This window comes from Pagrus major, chromosome 7 (assembly GCF_040436345.1).
Source record: "Pagrus major chromosome 7, Pma_NU_1.0".
Classification (NCBI taxonomy): Eukaryota; Metazoa; Chordata; class Actinopteri; order Spariformes; family Sparidae; genus Pagrus; species Pagrus major.
The window spans coordinates 7,266,984-7,289,952 of NC_133221.1; the positions used below are offsets into that span (position 1 = coordinate 7,266,984).

At 40.5% G+C, this 22,969-nt stretch overlaps 1 protein-coding gene across 1 annotated transcript; it reads left to right on the forward strand.

Annotated features, from left to right (window-relative positions):
• The first annotated feature begins 250 nt into the window (after positions 1 to 250).
• dgkaa (diacylglycerol kinase, alpha a) lies at positions 251 to 22,008 on the forward strand. Its single transcript, XM_073470258.1, has 24 exons — positions 251 to 504; positions 8,372 to 8,475; positions 8,811 to 8,887; positions 10,111 to 10,240; positions 10,434 to 10,508; positions 10,597 to 10,646; positions 10,779 to 10,853; positions 11,614 to 11,730; positions 13,184 to 13,301; positions 13,475 to 13,563; positions 13,963 to 14,082; positions 15,306 to 15,404; positions 15,639 to 15,725; positions 15,882 to 15,955; positions 16,035 to 16,109; positions 16,768 to 16,853; positions 16,945 to 17,034; positions 17,191 to 17,351; positions 17,452 to 17,516; positions 18,255 to 18,345; positions 18,508 to 18,685; positions 19,896 to 20,013; positions 20,228 to 20,288; positions 21,475 to 22,008. Exons 2-24 carry the CDS (start codon positions 8,400 to 8,402, stop codon positions 21,547 to 21,549), a joined length of 2,187 nt encoding a protein of 728 aa, XP_073326359.1. The 5' UTR covers positions 251 to 504; positions 8,372 to 8,399; the 3' UTR covers positions 21,550 to 22,008.
• Positions 22,009 to 22,969: the final 961 nt, after the last annotated feature.

Here is a 22,969-nt window from a genome sequence, read left to right on the forward strand (position 1 = left end):
TTTAGGGGTATTTTGTATTCTTAAGTTAGACGCATATGGTGATGTAGGCTATCCTTTAAACATTACCATACACTGTATTGATCATCGTTGGCAATGTGTCGTACATCTTGTCGTGAGTGATCTGTTATTCCCACCCCTAGCATTGATTGGCTTAACGAGAGCACAATGCAAAGTGCACTGTAAAAAAAAAAAACAACAACAAAAAAAAAAAACGTTGCTTCCAGGTTAACAGCTGCACATTAACTTTGCAGATGGATGCACGCCGGTGTGATGGGTGTGTGTTGGTGAGCGCAGAGGGCGCAGAGCAGCTGAGGCGGTGCTTGACAAGAGGGATCCGCTCACTCAGTCTGTGCTCGGCATTAGTTCACAGCCTCCACTCCGTCAACCTGCACCCTCCCGTGCAAAGTTAACGGCCACTTCTCGTCGCATCTGAGAGCAGGATTGTGATCGTCTGCTGAGCCGAGCTGCACCGCGACGATTTCGAGAAAGCTGCTTTACAGGAAGGTAAACGACTCACAAAAAACAAACAGTAAGAGGTCCGGACTCGGTGTGATTGAAGTTTCAATGCAGCTCTAGACGGCGTTTGGCTGCAGAAAAAAACGACTCTCAAATACGATAATTATAGCGTGTTGTTTTTGCCGTCAAGATTTGTGAAATTCACGTAGGCGCTTCTGGTGAATCCTGCATTGGGATCTTTTCTTTTAAAAAAGAGAAAGTCGTGTGTGTTTCTAACAAGAGTAAATCCCTCACGCTAACGGCAACCAACCAAGGCAGACCTTGTGCATTTTAATGCACGGTCCGCTGCTTTCTGTTCAAACCTCATGGACATGCATCATTTCAGTTCCCTTTGCTGTGTGTCATGACTGTTAATGTCAGGCTACTTAAGTTACCCGCGGGAGAGCCCTTCTCTCAGTCTATTTAGAGAATTGAGCGATCCATCTGTCATAGTGGAGACTGGTGAGCATTCAAGGGTATTTCAAGTATTTAAAGGTGTCATGTCTGAAGATACTCCACTGTATCTTTTATTTAAACTTCCCAGCATATGACACAACTTGATAGCCTGTGTCAGTAGTAGGTTGCGCAAGGAGATTTATGGTGTTATTGCTCCCTGTTTGAAAGGATCTTATCTGAGTGAACCCCCCCCCCCCCTCATCACAGATTATGTTTGTTACCAGGATATGGTGCCACACCAGCTGGAACAGTGAAACCTCAATCAAAATACACACCAAACACCTCAAAGGGTTTTCACTGTGTTTTTGTTTTTTGGGATAACAAAATCCTTCACAGTGTGGAGTGGTTGATGTGGGCGTTGGTGGACACTGTCACTTCTGTGTGATCATTTTTTATTTATTTTTTTACCCAAAGCTCCTCTTTCACTGCAAATGTTAAACGTGACTTTCAGCCCTGGCGCTTTCTGGAAAAACAAAACATACAGGAAAGTCCGGATACTTGATCAGGTCTGTGTTTGTTCCCCCTTTTTTTCCGCCGGGCTGGCACTTTACCTGGTCGAGCTGTGTGTTCATCACGAGCAGGTTATTTTAAAAGCTGGAGAGTCTCGGTGGTATTCATGTGTTTCTAGCTGCAGGAGAGTTTTCAGGCACAGACAATCAATAGTGTAGTCAGGTCAGTTGTCCCATTGTAAATGTTTACATCAGAAGCTAGAGGCTGTAAATGGACTAGAACTGAGCCCATTTTATGTTCTGTGGTTACATTTATAATGTTATTCATATGCTGTTAGCTTTTGCTTTATGGTGTAGCTAGCATAATCAGAGAAACTGCATTGACGCCCTTTGTTTACAGACTATTTCACTTCTCTAAATACAGTCGTTGTATCTTCTATTTAGCCTTTACTTCCTTCATTATATCATCACCCCAAGCCTGGCTGAATACTGTATTGATGACTATGATTTTTAACCTTTGGCTTTCACAAATCACCTGCCATAAGTCAGTACTTTATTATCATGTCATATCACGTGGTTTGAATTTGCCTTAGTGCAACTGTGTCAGTGTCTGAATGCTGCAACTTATTACATTGCTGTTCTTTCCGAATTTTTAGGCTCATTCATTCTTATTTAGAGTGATTCACATGTATAATCAAATATATTTTGGTTCTCTCCGAAGACCCTCTGATTCCTGAGTTACTGACATGATAGTGGAGAATACTACACGATTACTTTTCAGATTGAATCATAGGAAAATTTGACATTTAATGTTACATTTTCAGTTGTGGATATAGATTTGTGGGCGATCCAGGCGAGACTCCCTGATACGTGCAAACACTTTCACCATAAAAGCAATGTGGTGTTGTATGACAACGTGTGCCCTCGCAAGTCTGGGCAGGTTTGAGGTTTTTTCTTTTTTCTGAGTGGTGATGTGGTGCTCTACAAGGCTGCCTCCACAAAAAGCTATTATGTAAGTCACATTCAAGTCTGAACTCTGAGTGATGGGCAGTCGTCACTTTGAAGCCGTAGAGCGAGCAGAGCCTCGCCTACATTTTCCAAGAAATCTGTGATTCATGCTGTGGTGAATGCCTTTTGGGTTTTTTTTTTTTCCTGTCGTGTTTTTGTCTCATTTGCAATCCATGGTTATTGTGTGCTCTAGTATCTCTACTAACAAGAGCCTGCTGTAGTTTGCATACCACTTAATTCCCTAAGTGTTACCATACAGTTGTTAAACCAAGGGAATCCCCTTTTAATCAGACCCTTGATCAACAGTGAGCTTGCCATTATTTTTGACCCTGCTTTTTGCATTTTTTTAGTCTTACTCAGCTGATAAGTCTTACACCAGCCAGATCTGTATTTGTTTTTACCAGAAAAATCCAACTGGACTGGTGCTTTCAGTAGATTGAACAAGCCATTTGTCAGTACACAGTACAATTACTAAACTGATGTGAAGATAACCAGGGGAAGTAGTGGTCACGGGTTGCAGCTCTAGGGATTCATGAATGTGAAGAAGTAGCTTTTTTCTCTGATAGTTCACTAAGTAAGTCAAATATTTCTGCCGGTGTGTAACTACTGGTTTGGCCTGCAAAGTGACCCCCTGAGCAAACATCCATTTATAGTGAAGGAGTATTCCCCTGTTCATACAGTGAGTCACAGTAGCATCTGCATGTAGAATGCAGTTTAGAGCCTGACCTCTGGTTTTGAAGGCCAAACGAGGCTCATGTTGTGGGAGGAGGTGGAGCAGCAGGGGGAAGACTCACAGCCACCGACTGGGCTCCCCCTTCCCTGAGCTGGCAGCCTCCCTCTCTGTCTGTGCCTCCTCCTACCTGTTAGTCACCCGTGGCAGCACTCTGACGGAGAGCAGCTGATGGAGGGAAACACTTTCCATAGCAACCAAGCATGTCCGTCCTCCCCCTTCTGTTAACCCAACGCAATCTGCACACACTCCAGTGAAGAGAACTGTTGTAGTTTCAGGAGGAAAACAAATGCCTAACATTAGATGTAGACTTCACTCTCTGTTCAGAGAACCTACGCAGTGTTTTCCAACCACAGAATGACGGAGTCGATGGCTTGCACCCTGCAAGTGTTGCAAAACAGCAGATTTCCTTGACACAAGGCGTGGGCGTTGAGACAGCTTGCACAAACATTAGCCTACATGGAAAAAAGGTCATCCCCAAGTGTACCTTGAAACCATTCTTGTAAAGAGAGTGCTGTATGGTTGTTGACAGTTTCTCATCAGGACATCAAGGGTCCATAATAAAACGTGTGACATGTGTGAAAGAAAATGCCAACTGAACTGTCCACTCTAGCTCTCCAATTATTTCACTGCATGAGTTTTTATATAGCTGTTTGGTGTTTTTCAGTTGAGTGGTCAGAAGTAAAGGCTTGTGTCAGGCTCGAAGCATACGGTTTTTCAACAAGCTGTTGCTACTTGAAGAACCACTTTAACATTTAAAATGTTCTTTACTCCTATTTGAAGAACCACTTCTGGCAGAGTATGTGCTGCCGCCATTTGTACTGTACTGATTATTTGCAGCGACATTTTGTTCAAACAGAAATGTACCTCGGACTGTAAATCACACTGAACGATGGCTATGTTGGCCGACATTTAAATCTTTTTCGTGTCTACACAACAGAGTCTCAACCACATAAATGTTTCTATAAAGCAACATAAACAGTTCCCTCATAAAGCTTCTTTTGCCCAACGGTGTACCCCTATCAAGAGCCAGCCCAGAATCAGTTTGTCACACAGTCTGTAACAAGCCTCAGATATTCCTCAAACCCTCTGAAATATTTATACTCGCTCCAGTAAGCTCATTTAGATGGAGCCATAATTTTTCACATCCCCTCCTCATGTTTGAGAGAGAAGACAACTGTCTCGGCACATATTACACTATTCATATTTTCTCCTCTAAGTGCAGGGGATGCCTCTTCCTGTGCTCCATGTTCTGACTGGTGCTGATTCCCTCTCTGCATCATGCATGCAAATCATTATCTAATCAGGAAGTGGGGGATCAGATTACTCCGATAGGCTTGAGATCTCATTGAACCACAAAATAATGATGATGACTCGGTGAGGAGACAAAGTAGACACGATGCTGCCGGTGACATCACGTTCCTCTGGAGAGCATAAAAAACAGGAAAGGAAATCATCTAAAATGAGAGGTGTGTTTCGTGCCTATTTTTGGTATATTTATTAATTTATAAGACAGGGTTTGAAGATGGAGAGTCAGGAGTACATTTTAGGACAGACAGTTTCAGGCTGTAATCAGGTGATCAGTAGCAGATGGCTTTTCATGATTCCTTCGTGGGTCAGACCCGGTCCACCTGATTGGCTGCATTCACAGAAGTGCGAAGCAAAGCTGCTGACCTTTTTAGGGAATTTAGTGAGGACAGTGGAAACCTTTCGGAGTCCAAGGACAGCAAATGTATCCGAATCACATGTAAAGAGTGAGTGTTAGATAATTTATGTCTTTTTCTCAGTAAGTTCTTTGTCCTGTAAGCACTCTGATTTTCTGTTCAGTGCAGACAGCCGTCACTGATACCTGCACTGGCTGCACTTTAATGTGTGATAACACCTGTGGACAACAGTGTGAACAACACATTTACACTCAGGTCTTATTCATCAGCCTGGACTGAAAGCCACCACAGTCTTTTATTCCTTTTAGTTCAGTATTTGTGTAATTGATGATAAAAAGGTGTTGATATTAGACATGGTATCAGACTTACAATGGCCTACGTGTGTGTGTAACGCTTCAAAACTGCTGGACCAGGTTCAGTATTTTTATCGTATTACAGTTTCCCCCCGTATGTTCCTTTTTTAAGTGGGGTATTACCAGAATTGCCACTGGATACTTGGTTTTAAGCCAACAGGCTCACTCTATTTGACCAGATGAATAGAGTGCCGCAGGAATGAGCCCTTAAAACCTGGAAATAATTTAGCAGTGTAGCATTTTTGGTTCCCTTGTCTTGAAGTCAATATTTTTTAATGTACTTTTTGGTAAAATGCCTGAAATGATATTGTGTGGTTGACACAAGCTGAAGATATTTTCACCTTTTGTTCATGACATAAAATACATCCCGTTTCAATTATCAAGCGTTATGTGTCCTTAAAGAGCGGCTAAACCCTAAAAATAAGTTAGCTTTTTCTACACTTCACTTACTCTTACATACTCTTCAGTTAGATGCCAGAAATAAGGGGTATTTACACATCAGTAATACATGAAATACGTCAGTAAATACCCCATGTTTGAATTATAAGGCATTAAGGTGTCCTAAAAAAAGCAGTTGCTAACAAGTGGCTACATGAGACTACAGAAGCTGTCAGGGATATTAAACATCATTATGCTGAACACGTAGCACTAAGACTCATCCACTCACTAGTCCGTCTTTACAGGTGGACTTAGATGCAAACTTTTCTTTGTAGTAAAGTGTGTATAGTATAGTGTAGTGGGAAGCTTAGTGGTAGCTTTTTACTTGTGGCCATCACATTAACATTTCTGAAATCATGAAAGTGCAGATCATGTTGCTGAACAAAAGTGTCTAAATATCATAAGCTTGTGTTTGCCACAGAGCTTGTTTTCCACAATAATCAAAAATCCAATTGAAAAATCCCATAGACTTTTTGTTGAGGGAACTTTCAGGTTAGCATACAAAAACAAGTCATCCCTGCCACACTCTTACGTACCGACTTTTCTTTAAAGTACACAACATCAGCTCCAACCATTTTCCAAAGCACACTGTTGAGTTTCTCATTCTCCCACTTAACGTTCCAGCCCTCCGTTCCCATTCATGTCCGTGCAGCATCAGAATCAATTAGCAGACTATTTACGTTCTTATCTTGTCCACTGAGTAGTGTGTTTATTGTTTTTCAAAGATCCATTATAGTTGCATGGTAATGCAGGTGAAGTGCAGATTGATTCTCCACTGCATTACCCCATAACGATAATGTAATAGACACGAAACGGAATGCAGTTTGCTGTGATGGATCAGTAACCTCGGACAAATTTCGGGATGAATGCAGTGTTAAAAGCTGACACTCTACAGCATTTACGTCCAGTATATATCGGCTCAATCGTGCAGAATCACTGCTGTGGTCGAGACTTTGTAACTTGTGCTTATTGATGAGTGATGTTTGCAGGTAAATGGTAAAACATAGTGTAAAAGGCAGAATTGCAACAAGTTGAAAAAAGTCTTGTGACTGCAGTTACACAGCATTGTATTGCTGCACAATTAATAGAAATATAATCCAAATCGCATGAAGCTGCAATTTTTTGATAAAGGTAAAATGTATGACTGAACAGCATTATAATTAAGCACTGTAGTACTTTGTATAGACCCCAACAAATGTCATATCATCATGATTTTTATAGTTTTTCAGTTCAAATGAAAATTGTGATGCAAAAATGATCATTTCTACGAATCCTGAATCATATCATGATCGTATAATCTGTCAAAATATCCTTATTCCTATATCATTCAGCCCTACAACATTATCCATCTAAAATTTGCGAAGCTACTGATCATACCAGACCAAGTAAGACTGTAGCAAAAATAACCCTGAGAGTATTAAAGAGAGCAAGAGTGCATTTTATTACTTATCATCGTAACATTTTGTTTATAGATGAAAGAATGTGTTTATTTCATCTTTAAAAATATGACACAGTCTTGCTTTAACACAGATATTCTCTTAATGCTCTTCCCATCATGAAAGGAATGCATCAGTGAGTCAGAGAAGCATGCATGCTATTTCTCCGTGCTTATTATGACAGACAGGAAACATCTTGGCTCACATAATAGCTGTACATATTGATTATCAGCTGCATTAGGAGTTCTATAAATTCCATATTGATCTATACCTATATTTCTGATGGCAACATTAAACGGCATGCATCTGCAGCAACAACGTTTAACAGGATGTCAGGACGGCAACTTTCTCTCCACCATTATCTAGTTCCTCCTCTTTCCTCAATGATTAATGAACAATAAATTTGTTTGTTTGTTTGTGGTCCTGTGTTTATTCCCCTTCCATTACGCTTTAACAGCGTCTTTGCTTCTGATGAAATCATTCACGAACCAACCACGTGTTCATTCAGACTTCATGCCTCCGACTTCTGAACGACATGCTAGGCCAATGTTGATTGCGATTGCAACCTCCTTTTCTGTGTCAGATTCAAATTTCACGCCTGCTTTCAGCCTTATTTGACATTCAAGTCTCTTCCTTTTGTCTGGCGGGGAGGTCCCTTGACAAGCCAGTTTGTTTTGTTTTGTTTTTTAACCTCTCACCAAGATTCAATTGTTTATCTCTGTGTTTTAACACTTCCTTGTACTCTCTTGGTCTAAACGAACAACACGAATAAAACTCCTTATATATGCTATTGTATGAATCCAATATGGGCCAGTGAGTATATGGAAAAAGATTCTGGGTGCGGAGAATCTCAAGAGCCGAAGTACCATGGGTACATTTAGCCTGACATCATTTCTACCAGACTTTTGGCCCAGATTTCAGTGGCTAGTCACACCTTACTGATGTAAAGAGATAAAATAAATACAGCATAAGTACACAAAATTGTTCATGTGTGACAGTGCAGCTCCATTTTAGAGCACCATACAAGGAAGAAATAGACATAAAAGCCTATTATAATCATTCATTGTGTTCACCAAATGTGAAAAGATATTTTCTCATGAACAGTGTTGGCTGCTTTTCTGTGTTCTCTTGCAGTCACTGTCATGCTTCTGCTTCACTCAGCGTTGGATGTTTAGTGTAATTCTCCTTGTCTACAATTATGGATTTTTTTACGATGCGAGATGGGAGATGCTATCTTTTGCTTGCAGCCATGCTTTTATGTTTTACAAAGAGGCAGGCTACTGTGCACCCACCTTCTCTTTCTCTCCGTCTACATCTCTCTGTTTCTCTCGCCTGTGCACAGGCAGGCAGTTAGTGCAGAAGCAGGCACCATGTCCACCCCCACAAACCCAGAGGTGAAGGAACTGAGCCCCGTCGACTTCATCCAGCTACAGCAGTACATTGAATGTGAGTACAGACAGGCAGGCGGGCGGGCAGGCAGGCAGGCAGCTTTCTCAGCGCTTAACACCCCTCCCCTCCACTTCCACTTCCACCCACACACACACTCATTTACACTCGCTCATGGTTTCTCATATCTAGAGGAGGCAGCAGTCACCCACAGTCTGTTTTTTGCAAATAAAGCATGCACATCATTTTTTTTCCAGATAAATCTATATTCATTGTGTAATCATCCTGTTTGTGTACATGATATCTCAGAAATGTGGAATGAAAATTGTCACGCAGAGAGCAAGGTGATGTGTGAACCATTTATCCTTGTGTAACCTGTGTGTCTTTGCTTCCAGACTGCAGCCTGAAGGTGAAAGACGTGCTGAGGGAATTTGATGCAGATGGCAGGCTGGCACAGCACAGACATGGAGAGGTGAGGGGACGCTGTGTCCTGCTGTTCACCATCAGGTCCACCCCTCCAGAACTAACTCACAGTGACGTCAGCTACAAGCCACATAACTGAGCCGAACTAAAGCTCCCAGCACAGCAGTTTAGTGAGGAATGAGCATTTGATTAATGTACATTGTGCGGTTATTAATTGTCCTACGCTTATTAATTACATTCAAACCCATCGATCATGTGGACTAAGCTGTCCATGAGAAAAATCTTCAGCGCACTCGAGCAAGGTTGCAAATGTAAATTACCTCCTTAGTTTTGCCCACGCAGGAAGGCCTTGCCGAACAGTGTGCTGGCTGCCCTCATGCAGTGTAAGCTGAAATGTAATTGAAAAAGGTCTTTCCAATACTGTACATCAGGGGCTTACACTGCCAGCCAATTTGTGCAGGGAGCAGGTGCAGTAATTTCTGATGGCTTATTTGGCTATGTACAGTTTAATTAGATGATTATAAGGATATGTTGTTTTTTAAAGGGAGAAGACACAAATACTACCCTGAAGTACTAGTTAATATCTGTTAAAATACACAGAACAATGAGGTTATCTGTTGTAAATGGTGGCATCTGCAGAATAATGGTGCCTTTTCTATGCATTTTCTTCTTTTCTTCTGTGATCTGGCTGCCTTGCAGTGACATTATTTATTACTGGAGCAGCTCTGCAGGGTATCAACCATGGAAATGGAATAATGTCAACAAGAAATGGGTTTGTGGTTCACCATTATCGAGGGACAATTGCTTGTCAGCCCCGCAGGATATTATCATGTGAGAGAGACAGATAGCAGGCCAGACAGATGGACTGAGAGCTTGAATCAGGAACTTGTTTATTATCTTATGTCATCATGAAGTGAAAACCCTGCAGCCACTCCAAATTTGGAGGCAAACATATTTTTACTTAAAAAAAACGATCGATTAAATGATTGTGAGAAACATCTTGGGCTTTTGAAAGCCTCTTGACCCACACTGGATGCACTTAAATGGCTCAACAAGCCTGTTCTATGAAAAGGACACATGTCAGATGAAACATTTTCCCACAGTAGTAACAATGTGATCATAATCCTCCCTTATTTTCTAAGAAAAGGCGAACTTAAAGAATGCAGACATTAACATGAACAATACACACACTGGACGTTAAAACATTTCATTTTACATCTAACAAAATGTTAGTAAACAAAAATATTTCTCTCCCATTCATTCTTTTTCCAGTGCATCAATGAAGAGGGCTTCCGTCTGTTCCTGAAGACTTATTTAGAAGTGGAGGACTTCCCTGTGGATCTCTGCCAGCGACTCTTCCGCTCCTTCCAAAACTCTGAACCCACCCAGGAAGACAGTGCCAGTGAGATTGTACACCATGTATTAACACAACTCACTGCCTCCACGCTACTGTGCTGCAGGCCCTTATCAATTTACGCCATGGCCTATTTGGCATACTTTCATTTATCACCACATGCCTGTGAGGTACTGTTTGTGCAGATATGGTAACCAGAGTATTCACAGCCCTCCCTCTCTCTCCTCCATCTCTCCCACAGAGGAGGTCTTTCTCAAGGATGTTTCATGTTACTTCTCCCTACTGGAGGATGGCCAGCCCAGGGACAAGTTGGAGTGTAAGTCCTTGGTTTTCTTTGATGCTCAAAATAATGAGTGATGACTTGGTCCAGCACTTCCAATTTCATTTACTCTCTCTCTCTTTAGTTGCTTTCAAGCTCTATGACAGAGATGGCAATGGGGTCCTCGACAGCTCTGTAAGTTGTCAGAAAATCTTTTTGGTGTTATTTAAAAAAAAGATTTAAAATGTGGCTTCTTGATTTTAATTTAAAGTACTTTATTAAATCAGCCACACTACTAACAAAAGTCTTTTGTTACTTTTTAAACAGGAAGTGGATAGGATTATTGCTCAGATGATGCATGCTGCAGACTACCTCGGATGGGATGTGTCAGAGCTGAGGCCGGTAAGTCCCAGAATGCTCTGCTCTAAAACACATAAAAAGTTTGCGGATACTGTACTTTACTGTACATCCGTGCCAAAGCAATCACATATCGATGGACACATTTGTTTGCACAAGATATCTCTTACATCATCACGTACAGTATATGGCAGCACTTGTTACTCATTTGCTAGGGTTGGTGAAATGATAAGCTTCCCTGAAATCACAAATTCCAAGGCACAAGTGCGATATCCAACACAATTTTCCTTTTTCACAACACAGACACGCAATAAACAAACAAAACAAAACAAAAAACGAGAAAATAGACATGAGTATAACAAAACAGACAGCCAGATCACAGAAAAAGTACACTTGTATACTGTATGTCAGCCCATACAATGACTATATTGTCCACAAGTGGATTGATGGTCAGAAATAGATGGAAGGTCCAAGACATAGGCCAGAGCGCTGAAATCCAGTCAGATCAAGGTACAGAAGAATAAAAAACATGACAACTCTTCCTTTTAACATGTTCAGCAAAGGGTCCCCAGATTTTTAGTGGATATCAGAAAGAGTATACAGAAATTCTTCAAAGAATAAACAAGAAACTGTATCATTTAACCATTTTCCAAAGCAAGGAGGGGAAACTGATTTTCATTCTCTCAAAGCAACCCTTTTTTTGCTGCAACCATACCAAACAAGAGGGCTTGTTATACTGTATGGCTTTTTAAATAATATAAAATGTGTGTGCTGATCTGATCACAATAAAATGTAATTTCATCAGGTTTTGAAGGACATGATGACCGCGATTGATGCTGACAGCAGTGGCACTGTGTCTCTGGAGGAGTGGGTGGAGGGAGGCATGAACAACGTTCCCCTGCTGGTCCTGCTGGGTCTGAAGGTACTTTAAAAGCAGAAAGTTTATCTTTTCATTAAGGATGTGGCCTCGAAAGCCGAGCCTCAGCTGTATTTCATTTTTACAGCAGGTGTCTCACAAAGTGGTGAAACCTACTTTTACCGCTCTCGTGAAACTCTGGCCTTGCCTGCCACTCCTCTGTCCTTCGCCTCCTCCCTGTCTATGAGGGCCGTTTTGCCGACTCAGTGTTATAGGGTGTGGTAATGTCATCTCTCATGCAAGCTCTGCACCACCAGAGTGCTTTAGTGTTTTCCATTTACTCTGCACAATCTGTGCCCGCATTTAACAAAGTGCTTACTTGAAATAGCCATCTTAAGGCTGATGCAATAAATGATACATTTTAATAATGCGTGTATATATGAAAATGGTTGTCAAAAAATCAAGAACATATTAGTTTTGTGTTTAGGTGTCGTTTATTGTATTGCCAGGAATGTAAATGCCACTTAATGTCAGACCGCATGTCTGCCCGACCACTGTGACGATCTAAAACCATGAACTGGACTCTGTCACAGGGTTTGGCCTCAACAACAATGCAAGGGACTTCCCCCTCAGGCTATTTCTAGCCACCAATAGACATTTGAAGCCTGGGGTGCATGAATTCAGCCCCCTCACAGTCGCTCTGTGCTGCTTCCCGGACTGACTGCTATGCCTCATGCAGTAAGTGATAGGCTGAGGCATCATGTCGGAAATAATGTGTAAGTGTGTAATCTGGATAAGAGCGCTGGTCACTATGTAAACAGATTGAAAGCAACCTTATAATCTTGTGTTGAGAGTTTAAGATCATAGTCAGTGTTAAACTTAATATCTATGGTGCTACACTGTATGTCATGACATGTAGAGGCATTATATACTGGATATTCAGCAATCTCATTAAGGCAAGGTTAGTCATGAGTAGGGTTGCAATGGTACGAAATTGTCATGGTACAATAACCGTCTCAGAAAATATCAGAATCAGAAAATACACAGTTGTTATATCATTATTATTATTATTGTCAGTTACAAGACCCTTAAGAAATGAAAAAAGGTTTGTTTTTTTGTTGAGGAAACTGAGGAAACTTTTTTATAATTTCCCAAAATATTAAATCCTGACCGTGAATTTCACACTAATGTGGTAGAATTTAATACCGTAGATAAACAATTGTGCACGGTAAGACAACTATTAATTTTTATACCACAGTATACCTTGAAACCAGTATACTGCTGCAACTTTAATCATGAGTGTTGTTTGAAAAACAACTGTGAAATGTAGACCTTGCTCACAGTGTAAAGGTTTGTGTAGTGTTACCCAAATTTGTCAAGGGAAACCTGATGTAAGCTCAGTTTGTTACAAACGTTTATTAGGTTAAATTTGCACAGTAGCAAAGATCTTAAACCACAATGCTCTTCTTACTCCTCTTACTTTCCCCATTGCTTCAATGATTGTTCCTTCAACAACCAGGTGACCCAGAAGGACGGCCAGCACCTTTGGAGGATGAAACATTTCAACAAGCCTGTTTACTGCAACGTGTGCCAGAGCATGCTGCTGGGTCTGAGGAAGCAGGGACTGTGCTGCACCTGTGAGTACCTGAACTCACCAGAAGAGGGTGACACTGCAGTGACATTTATCACTCAAACTGGTGGTGTCAAAATTGAGAATTTAAGGATCCTTTTCAGATTGTTCTGCCTCACATGGTGATTTACTTTGGTGTAAGAATCATATGACAGCTGTGTTTTGTGTCCTGTTGTGCAGGCTGCAAATACACAGTCCATGGACGCTGTGCTAACAGGAACCCGGCCCCCTGCACCAGGACGTATGTGAAGTCAAAGAAAGAAACTGGGGTATACCAATGTCTCCGTGACACCATTTACAGTGACACACACAGTCTAAATTAGATGTCATCCTGTGTCTGAGTGCTCTTATGTGGATGTAGGGCTAGGCGATACGGCTCTAAAATAATGCTGTGATACTTTCAGGCTATATCACGATGCACAATATATTCTGTATTTATAAATCTACTCAAAAGCACCTCATAAATGCTAGAACAAGTGTTAGAATAAGTAGAACAGTCTGATAAAGAATATAACCTCACTTTACTGAAATGCAGCCTTTCAAACCAGGAAAAGACAAGACTTGATGTGTAGTCTCATATTACAATAACAATATATATAATACGATATATATATCATATATATCGCCCAGCTCTATGTGGACATTAAAACATTCTTCCCACGTTTCAGGTTCCAGCGCACGACTGGGTGAGTGGGAACTGTGACTCTCGGAAGTGTGATAAGTGCCAGAAGAAGATCAAGAGCTTCGGGGGCTTAACAGGCAAACACTGTGTGTGGTGCCACACGATGGTGAGAAAGCGTCTTAGTGTGTCACTGATTTAAAATTACCAGCTATGTATTCATTTATAAAGCTCTACAGTTGACACTTCCAAACTTCCTAACATCTCTTCTCTCATTCTAACCTAGTAACTACAGTACAAGATCCAGTAACAACTTAACCTTTGATTTCCCTCATGTACTCACTAATGTTAGCAGAACTGGGCTGAGATACTACCCAACTTATAAATGGAATGAACTGCAAACTCAGCTCAGACTAGAGTCTTACATTCCCCTTGGAGATTTTGAAGCATTGGTGTCTGGTGAACTGCTTTTATTGATTCCTTGTGTTTAATGTATTTGTGCTATTGCTGTTCAAGGTTCAAGGTAATTTATTTGTAATATAACACAGGGTTACACAATGAAATTAAAGTTTGTAGTTCCTTCATGCTACACAAATTTAAAACATATACAGGCCTATTGTTATTTTTCATGCATATATATATTTTTTATATATTTATATCCTCTCCTCGTCCCGCTGTAGTCTAGTGAACTGTCGGTTTGGATGTTGTAGTGGAGACAGGTCTCTCTAAAGATGTGGGCACAGCAGTCTCTGATTTTCCATTGCTTGACCAGCCTCACTCCAATTTCGTCTATTTCATTTTCCTGCAACGGGAGGTTGGCCATGAGCAGCCTTAAATTAGCATGACTCTTATCCCGACTCTCTTCCTCTCCTCCCTGCGGTGGTCCTGCTGGTCAGGTTTGACGTTCGAAAAATGCTGCGGGCCGGGATCGTCTCACAGTCGGCTGCTTTTCATCTAAAACCTGCACTTTTTGTCTAACGCTGATGAATTTATTTCTGTCATAGAAAATGTGTTTTCAGCGATAAAGCAAAAAAAAAGTAAAAGATTAAAAAGTAAAAAGTGACAGTTGAAGGTACATGTTGCTGCATATGCATGTGTCGCCATTGTCACAGATGGTTCTTGTTCTCAGGTCTCTCTTTTAAAAGACAGTGACACTGCCTGATTTGAAAAAAAGACTCAAATGGCCTGATTGTATACCATGTGCATAATGCTTTTGGTTCAAATTCAGCCTGTGGAGGCTTTATTAACATTTATCCTGTCTCTTTCAGTTGTTTGCAGTAAATGAAGCAGAAATGCAAAACAGAATATTTTAAAAAGATAAATTGGGATCCTGTGAACTGTCACCACTGCTGTGTTGTTATGTAACGTGTCTGTTTTTGTGTTTTTTAACAGCGTCACGATGAATGTGCAGACCAAGAGCCAACAGAGTGCACCTGTGGGCTGCTGCGAGACCATATCCTGCCTCCATGGGCAATATATCCTGTTATAAAGGTACAAAATTATCCTCTGGCACATCTCAAGCAAATGTACAAACAGTGCCTGTCACACCAACGCAGAACATAACATCAGCCCAGGGCTACCTCCTGTTGTTGGTTAGCCCCTCTCACCTGTGTGGCATTTTGACAGGTACAGCGTGTACAGAGTTTTCTTTATTCCTCAAAAGACATGAAAAGCTATTACATATTCTCTTGTTTTTTCACTCTGGTTTTGTTTTGGTCCCTAAAGGAGAGACCAAACAATGTAAAGAACGGCTGCTCTGCCTCAGCAGATGACAGCGAGCTTAATACTACTCCTGATGGACAAGTGCTTCAGGTATTATTCTCTCCAACGAAAGCTTTTATTAACACTGAACATTTACAACCTGACATTTGAGTAGGGTAAATTTGATTAGCCTTTATGTACAGTAGATCAGTGTGTGTGTTTTTTCCCATCTGTTTTATAATGAACATTTGTACATCATTCATTCAGATCAGCCCTGTGCCAAACACCCATCCTCTTCTCGTGTTTGTCAACCCTAAAAGTGGTGGAAAGCAGGGAGAAAGGTGAGTCCAAGCAGAATAAGTTTAGAAAGAAAGATGTCTGATACGTGCATATTCTTTAGCCTGGTTTTATGTATTTCAGAGTCCTGCATAAATTTCAGTATTTACTGAATCCACGGCAGGTATATAACCTCTCAAGTGGCGGACCAGGACCAGGGTGAGTAATTGATACAAAAGGCTATGTTCAGCGTTAAATAGAAATATATATTTATATGTCTTTTTTGTCAGTGTGTATATAATTCTCTCTTTTTAAAGATAGATATCCACGTGTCTGTCAATAATTTTCTCATCTCGTACAGTTTCCTTTTTTCTTTTAAACAAGAACAGTTTCCTGGAGATTAAATACAGGAGGTGTATTAAATAAAAGGGGGATTTCAAGAAGCTGCATATACATCCACACCTAGACATTTACATTCATAGACAGGTGTTCTGACTACAGAGAGGCTTATTTCCTCGGGCTGTGAGACTCATTTCATCCTCCACACTTCACTCTATAAATTAGTTTGTTTTTCTTTGTTTTTCTGTTATGTAGCATAAAAAGGAACTCAGGTTCGTTTTACAACCCTGTAGCTGTAAAATGACAATAAATAAACCGTTACCTCTACCTTAATATATACATTCATACCCATATGTGTTTACATACACCTATGATTCCTCGCCCACACAAACATTCCTGTTTATCTCAACATGCATTTAAATTTACGAGGATAGATGAAAATTAAAATAAATGTATAATTCAAACCACATTTTCCTGAATACCTCTTTCCGCTCTGTATCACACTCTGATGTTATAGCTCCCATCAACTTTCTTTCAGGTTGAGTTTCTTCAGAAATCTGCAGGATTACAGGATCCTGGTGTGCGGGGGAGATGGAACAGTTGGCTGGATTCTCGACGCAATAGGTGAGAATGGTGGATCAAGATCTATAAAAGGCACACGTCAGTTTCTGGTGAAAATCATCGTGACACACATCCTTCTTTTTCTCGCAATCAGACAAGGCCAATCTTCTGGTACGGCCACCTGTCGCGGTGCTTCCTCTGGGAACGGGAAATGACCTTGCGCGATGTCTGCGATGGGGAGGAGGTGAGAAATTAATGACAGTTGGAGAGTTTCCATACAGTTGAAACTGGATGCTCTGTTGCTGTGTGTGTTTGTTTGGATGTCCTTCAGCAAAAGTTCTCCCAATGCTTCATACTATATTTGTGCACAGTGAGTCATGTTGGTGTTTGTGCGTTGAAGGATATGATGGTGAGGATCTGAGCCGTATTCTTAAAGACATCGAGGGGAGCTCTCAGGTCCCGATGGACCGCTGGAGTGTGCAGGTCATCACAGATGAGAATGAGGAGAAGGGCGACCCGGTGCCGTATGAAATCATCAACAACTACTTCTCTATTGGTGTGGTGAGTGTCTGAGAAATGCAAACAAGAGGAAGTATTTTTTTTTAGGTTTTGTGTTGTTTGTGTGGTTTGTGTCATTTGGATCATTGTGTTGTGTCAACAGGATGCCTCCATTGCCCACCGGTTTCACACGATGAGGGAGAAACATCCCCAGAAATTCAACAGCAGGTACACATTACACTTACTGGTGGAACATTTACATACAAATCCATTTTCACTATTAAAGACCACGGCAACAAAGTTATGAATTTAGAAGTTTATTGTGTATTATTGATGGAGATTTGAGATGATGGAATGTTCTGATTGATGGTCAGAAGGAGGCAGACGGTCGTGGGATGAAGGGATGAAGGGATGAGAGAAGAGGAATAGGGGTTGTGGCAGGATGGATGTTAGTCTCAGCTCCCCCAGTTCTCTCCTTACTTCCTGCTTCTAACCGACACCACTCTGAGTTGGGGAGCTGTCTCTTTGTTCAAAGGGATTTATTTTTCCGATTAGTGCCGTCAGTGGTTCCTGTATTCAAACGAGAGAGAGGGAAAAAAAGGGGGGTTTGGGGAAGGATGTGAAAACTGAATCAAAGGGGAAGGAAATTGGTTATGTGAGCTTAAATACTTTTTGTGTGAAAATGGGATGAGTTTGAGGCGTGGTCTTTGTTCCCAAACCTTGTTAAAAACGTAATTTTAAATCAGCAGAGCTGTTTTTCAGTTTTACTTTTATTTTTCCTGTGTGATGGGTTTTTGAAAGCAGAAAAAAAAACATGAACGCAGGTGCAACAACAGATGTGTGTGGCAATGAGCTTTGCAATTTGACTCCTCCTCCCCCTGAAGAGCCGTGTGCTAAAAAATGTTCTGTGAAAATGAAACATCATTCAAACCTGCAGGAAAAAAACAAATTTTTTCATGACTGCAGGATGAAGAACAAGCTGTGGTATTTCGAATTTGCCACTTCAGAAACCATCTCTGCTTCCTGCAAGAAACTGAGCGAAAGTCTTACAATTGAGGTGAGAACGCAGCATCAGCGTAACCTGCCCTGCAAAGTGTGCATTTTGTGTTTCTCTCTTTGAAACAGTTTCTGTCGTGTAAAAAAAAAAAAACTGTTCCCACAAGCAGACAGCGTACTGATGTTACATTGTCCCTGACACCTGCTGCTGCTTCTTCTTCAGTGCTGTGGTACTCCGCTGGATCTCAGTGGTGTGTCTCTGGAGGGGGTTGCTGTGCTAAACATTCCCAGCATGCATGGTGGTTCCAACCTGTGGGGCGAGACCAAGAAAGGGGACACTAAGGGTCAGGAAGAGCCTGACGTGATCATCGACCCAGAAATCCTGAAAGTGACCTCCCAAGGTATTTTGTCTTTGACCTCAACTCTACTTAATGATTACTTTAGAAAAGGGTGTATGAGATTTTCAGAAATCTGATATAAAGCTGCACTAATCTATATATAAAAGGGGTCACCTGCAATGATAAACCCAAAACACTGCACTTCCCTTTAGCTGTATGAAGCCTTTTAACCTTTTCCATCTAAATGTTTTGGTTTTACAGCCCACAAACCAAAAACCTGCTTCTGTAAAACAGCTAAGTCAGTGTGATTATTGGACAAATATTTTTCTGGTGGAGGCAAATAGGACCCAAAATAAATGCAACGTTGCCCCGTGCCTGCTAGGATTATGATTAGGCAACTGTTTGCTAAAACAACTGTCTTTACAACAACAACAATGTGATAATATGTTGGATGTTTTCTGCTTGACCTGCTGTTTGCAAGTGGTCCAAAAATCAATTAATGCAGCTTTAAGAGGGTAAGATATTCCCAAATCATTAAATGCATTAATAAAACCAGCTTCAATTTAATGACACCATTAGCCTGACTCGATGATGTATTTTCATGCTGTTCAGGATCCGCATTTATAAAACTCAGAGGAGAATCCACTCTTAATGTTTGTATACGTACAAATGAGGAAGTGAACGTACGCAGAAAAAATATTCTGATTTATAAAACCTTGCGTACGTCCGCCAGTGCGCAATTTCTTTTTATAATCCCAAATCAACTCATATTTAAACCTGCAATAACTGATTTCTCTGGCCACTTGAGGGCAGCAGAGACGACTTATAAACGCATTGAAATAATAACACCTTTCAGGTTGGTTTGGCTCATTTGTTAGCGAACAGTTGATTATTTACAATGCTAGAATTAATTTGTATTCGTTTTTTGTGTCCTCCAGTCCAATATTAACTTTCCTTTTAGCTCTGTTTTTGGTCTCTACCAACTCCTGAGAGAGAGTATCTCCTGTCTCTGCTGCTGGATGAAACACTGTGTTCACCCATAGCCTCTTAAAAATATTTGATTTGTTATAAATGTAAGTTTAGTATTAGTTTAAATGTATCCAGGAGTATATGTAAGTAATGGGTTGAGTCTCAGTACAATATTATTTTGTTACTTTGAATTCCACTCTGTATCCTGATGCAGAATAAATAAGATCACTGTGAATATGATGATTGTCTCAGACGTTCACTGTCTTTACGCTGGATATTCAGTATGTCACTGTGTTCTTGTCAGATCTCAGTGACCGTCGATTAGAGGTGGTCGGCTTGGAAGGAGCCATGGAGATGGGACAGATATACACGGGCCTGAAAAGCGCTGTGAGGCTTGCGAAAACATCACAGATCACCATCAGGTGAGAATCTGCCACACAGACGTGTTCAGACTTGTCAGGCTTTGAGAACGGCTTCTAGTTGACTCTGATCACCAGCTGAGGATGATACTTAGCAGGTTCTTTACATAACAATAATTACGTGTGCTGGCTTTCTTTTGGTATTTTAATTACACTTTAGGGTCATTGATTTTGTTACCTGATGCACTTTGTTGATCCCTCTCTATTCTACCCCCAGGACGAAGAAAGCCTTACCGATGCAGATAGATGGAGAGCCGTGGATGCAGCCTCCCTGCACGGTAAACACCACACAGACACTGTTTTGTCTTTTTGGCCGTTAATTAAATATCAAAGCAAATGCTGCTGTAGAGAGGCAAAGTCTCTTTCCTTCTCGTTCTCTCATGGGACCTTATTTCAGGAAAATGTATATGGTGGTGAATGGACCCCTTTTTGTTTTGTTTTTTAATACTAAAAGTGAAAAATGTGTATTAAAGATATTGTATGACTTTGCTCGCTCATGGTGATCTTGATTTGGTGAGCACTATTTCCCTTTTTAAGTGTTATGTCTTGAGAATGTGTGCAGGAATCACAATTTTTCTTTGGAGGTGAACTGCGAGAGACATATAATTTTTTGATCCTGTTTGAATTGTGCCATTAATTACACATCTAATGTTTGTCAATGCAAAAGATAATTTAACAAGTCAAGAAAATTGCAATTTGTTGTAAAGATAGTGAAGTATTATTTAGTTTTTAACATGGCTGTCACCTCGCCACAGAGAAAAAGTATTTAAAAAGGTCAAGTCTGGCCATATTGACAGCTGCAGTTACAGTATGTGAAAAAAGAGTTAGTCAGCTCTGTGAGATAGCTAAGCTCTACAAGCTTTCAGTTAGAGGTTTTGGTAAGTGCTAAACGACACAGCGTCACTGACGTGGCTGTTTGGTGTGTAGTCTTTTGAATAGACCCTTTTCACGACTTGTCAAAGCATTAAAAGCACATTAAAATTTCTTACATTACTGATGGCTTCACTCCATTTAGTTGAGCTCGTTCTAGAGCTCTGGTATTCTGCATGCTCACACATTAACATGACTTAGAAGGACACTTAATAGAGTGGATCCATCGTTATTAACGTTTTTGTTGACACCAGTGCCTTTACGGCTTTGACAAGTCAAGATGTCTGACGTGAGAAGGGTCTATTATGTATATTTTCAAAGTCTTTTACTTCAACAGTTTAATGACGAACTGCGACTTCATCAAGTTAAAAAATGTATCTTTTAAATTGACAAACATCAAGTCACATTTCAAGGCACAATTCAAATGGGATCATTTTGTCTCTCATGATTCACCACGAAACATATTTTTCCCGAAATAAGGTCCCATAGTGGTCCACTGGAAGGGGTGCCTCTCTATTAGCATTGAAATGATAAATGTTTTGGTTTATATTGTAATTGACTGGATTTTTTGCTTTCTATATTTTTCCTTTTCAGATTCACATCACACACAAGAATCAAGCCAGCATGTTGATGGCTCCGCAGGCCAAATCGTCTGGTTTTTTCAAATAAAACTGCAGCCCGTTTATTGTACATAGAGGACTGACACTTTTCTGCATGTCTGTAACACATAACCGAAACATAGAATACAAACTGTACGGTGAGATATGTTTGCATCGTGGCAAATAATTTAGACCAAATTTACTCTGTGTTTTTAATCAAATACTCGACACCCTGGCTGTCTCAGTGCTTCACAGTTAGTGGGTTTATTGCTCTGTAGGAACTTAAAGTAAGGTTAAATGAATGTCATGCTAAAAGAAGAATATTCAGCTTCATGTGCCTTTAAAATCTGTTCTCTATGGTTATGACTTAGGTAGAGGATATACAGAGAGTTGTGTAGGCATGCACTTTGGACATAAACCATGTAGTATTGCTGTTTTTGTTGTGGCTGTAAAGACGCTGCGAAAGCCATACATGTATGTTTTTGTCATGTTGGAACCAAAATAGAAAGATTCATGAAATTACATTTCAGACAGTGGCTGAAGGTGTTTTACCTTTTTTTTTTTTTTTTAAATACATTTCAGGAGATACTTGAAAATGTGTTGGGGAACAGTAATGGGACAATCATTGCCAAATGGGCTGCATGTTGATCCACTTCAGCAGTCGGCCTAATCTGCTGTTCCTGTGTGCGTGCGTGTGTGTCTGTGTGTGTGTGTGTGTGTGTGTGTGTGTGTGTGTGTGTGTGTGTGTGTGAGGGCAGAATGTGTTTCGCTGTACTTGTTTAGCGCAGAAAGTTGAGAGATTTTCACTTCTAACTTATAAATTGCTGATGAGATTAATTTGAAATTAATTGGTTCAGACCAGTTTAGATATGTGTAGTTCTTATTTAAATGCTTTATCAGTCACATTATTTCAATGTATCTTGAAGATGTTAATGTAATATGCCTGAAATAATAATAATAGTAATAATAATACACTGTTTAGATATTTTAATAAATCATCTGAACTTCAGTGTTTGGTATGTCATTTTCTTTTGACCACCAGGGGACGTCAGCTGGCTGCAACATGTTCATGTCCTCAGACTCAAAATAAGTGTTTTCTCTTCCTCTTTTAGACTTAATTTGGGATTTCACAGCTCAATCTCTTTGTTGTCAAGGAGAGGATCCGTGTTTATAGAAAACACTCCGTTTGTTCTGAGAAGTTTTAACCCCAAAACTTTTAGTGAGAGGTTTGTCTGCCATCAACACATGCTGCCTTCAAATCCTGTTGAACAAACCATGACTACTGACCTGATTGCATACTGTATGTTTGGAAATGTGGCCAACAGCTGCTGATCAGAGTTATTTAAACAGCTGTTTGCATATAAAATAGGAATTGTCTCACATTTGTGCCTTTGGACGGCTCAGTTTCAGTGAAGCAAATATAGAAAAGCCTCAAAGAGACGCTCAGAACATGTTTTAAGATGCAGAAAATATTCTGCTTTTGACTAATA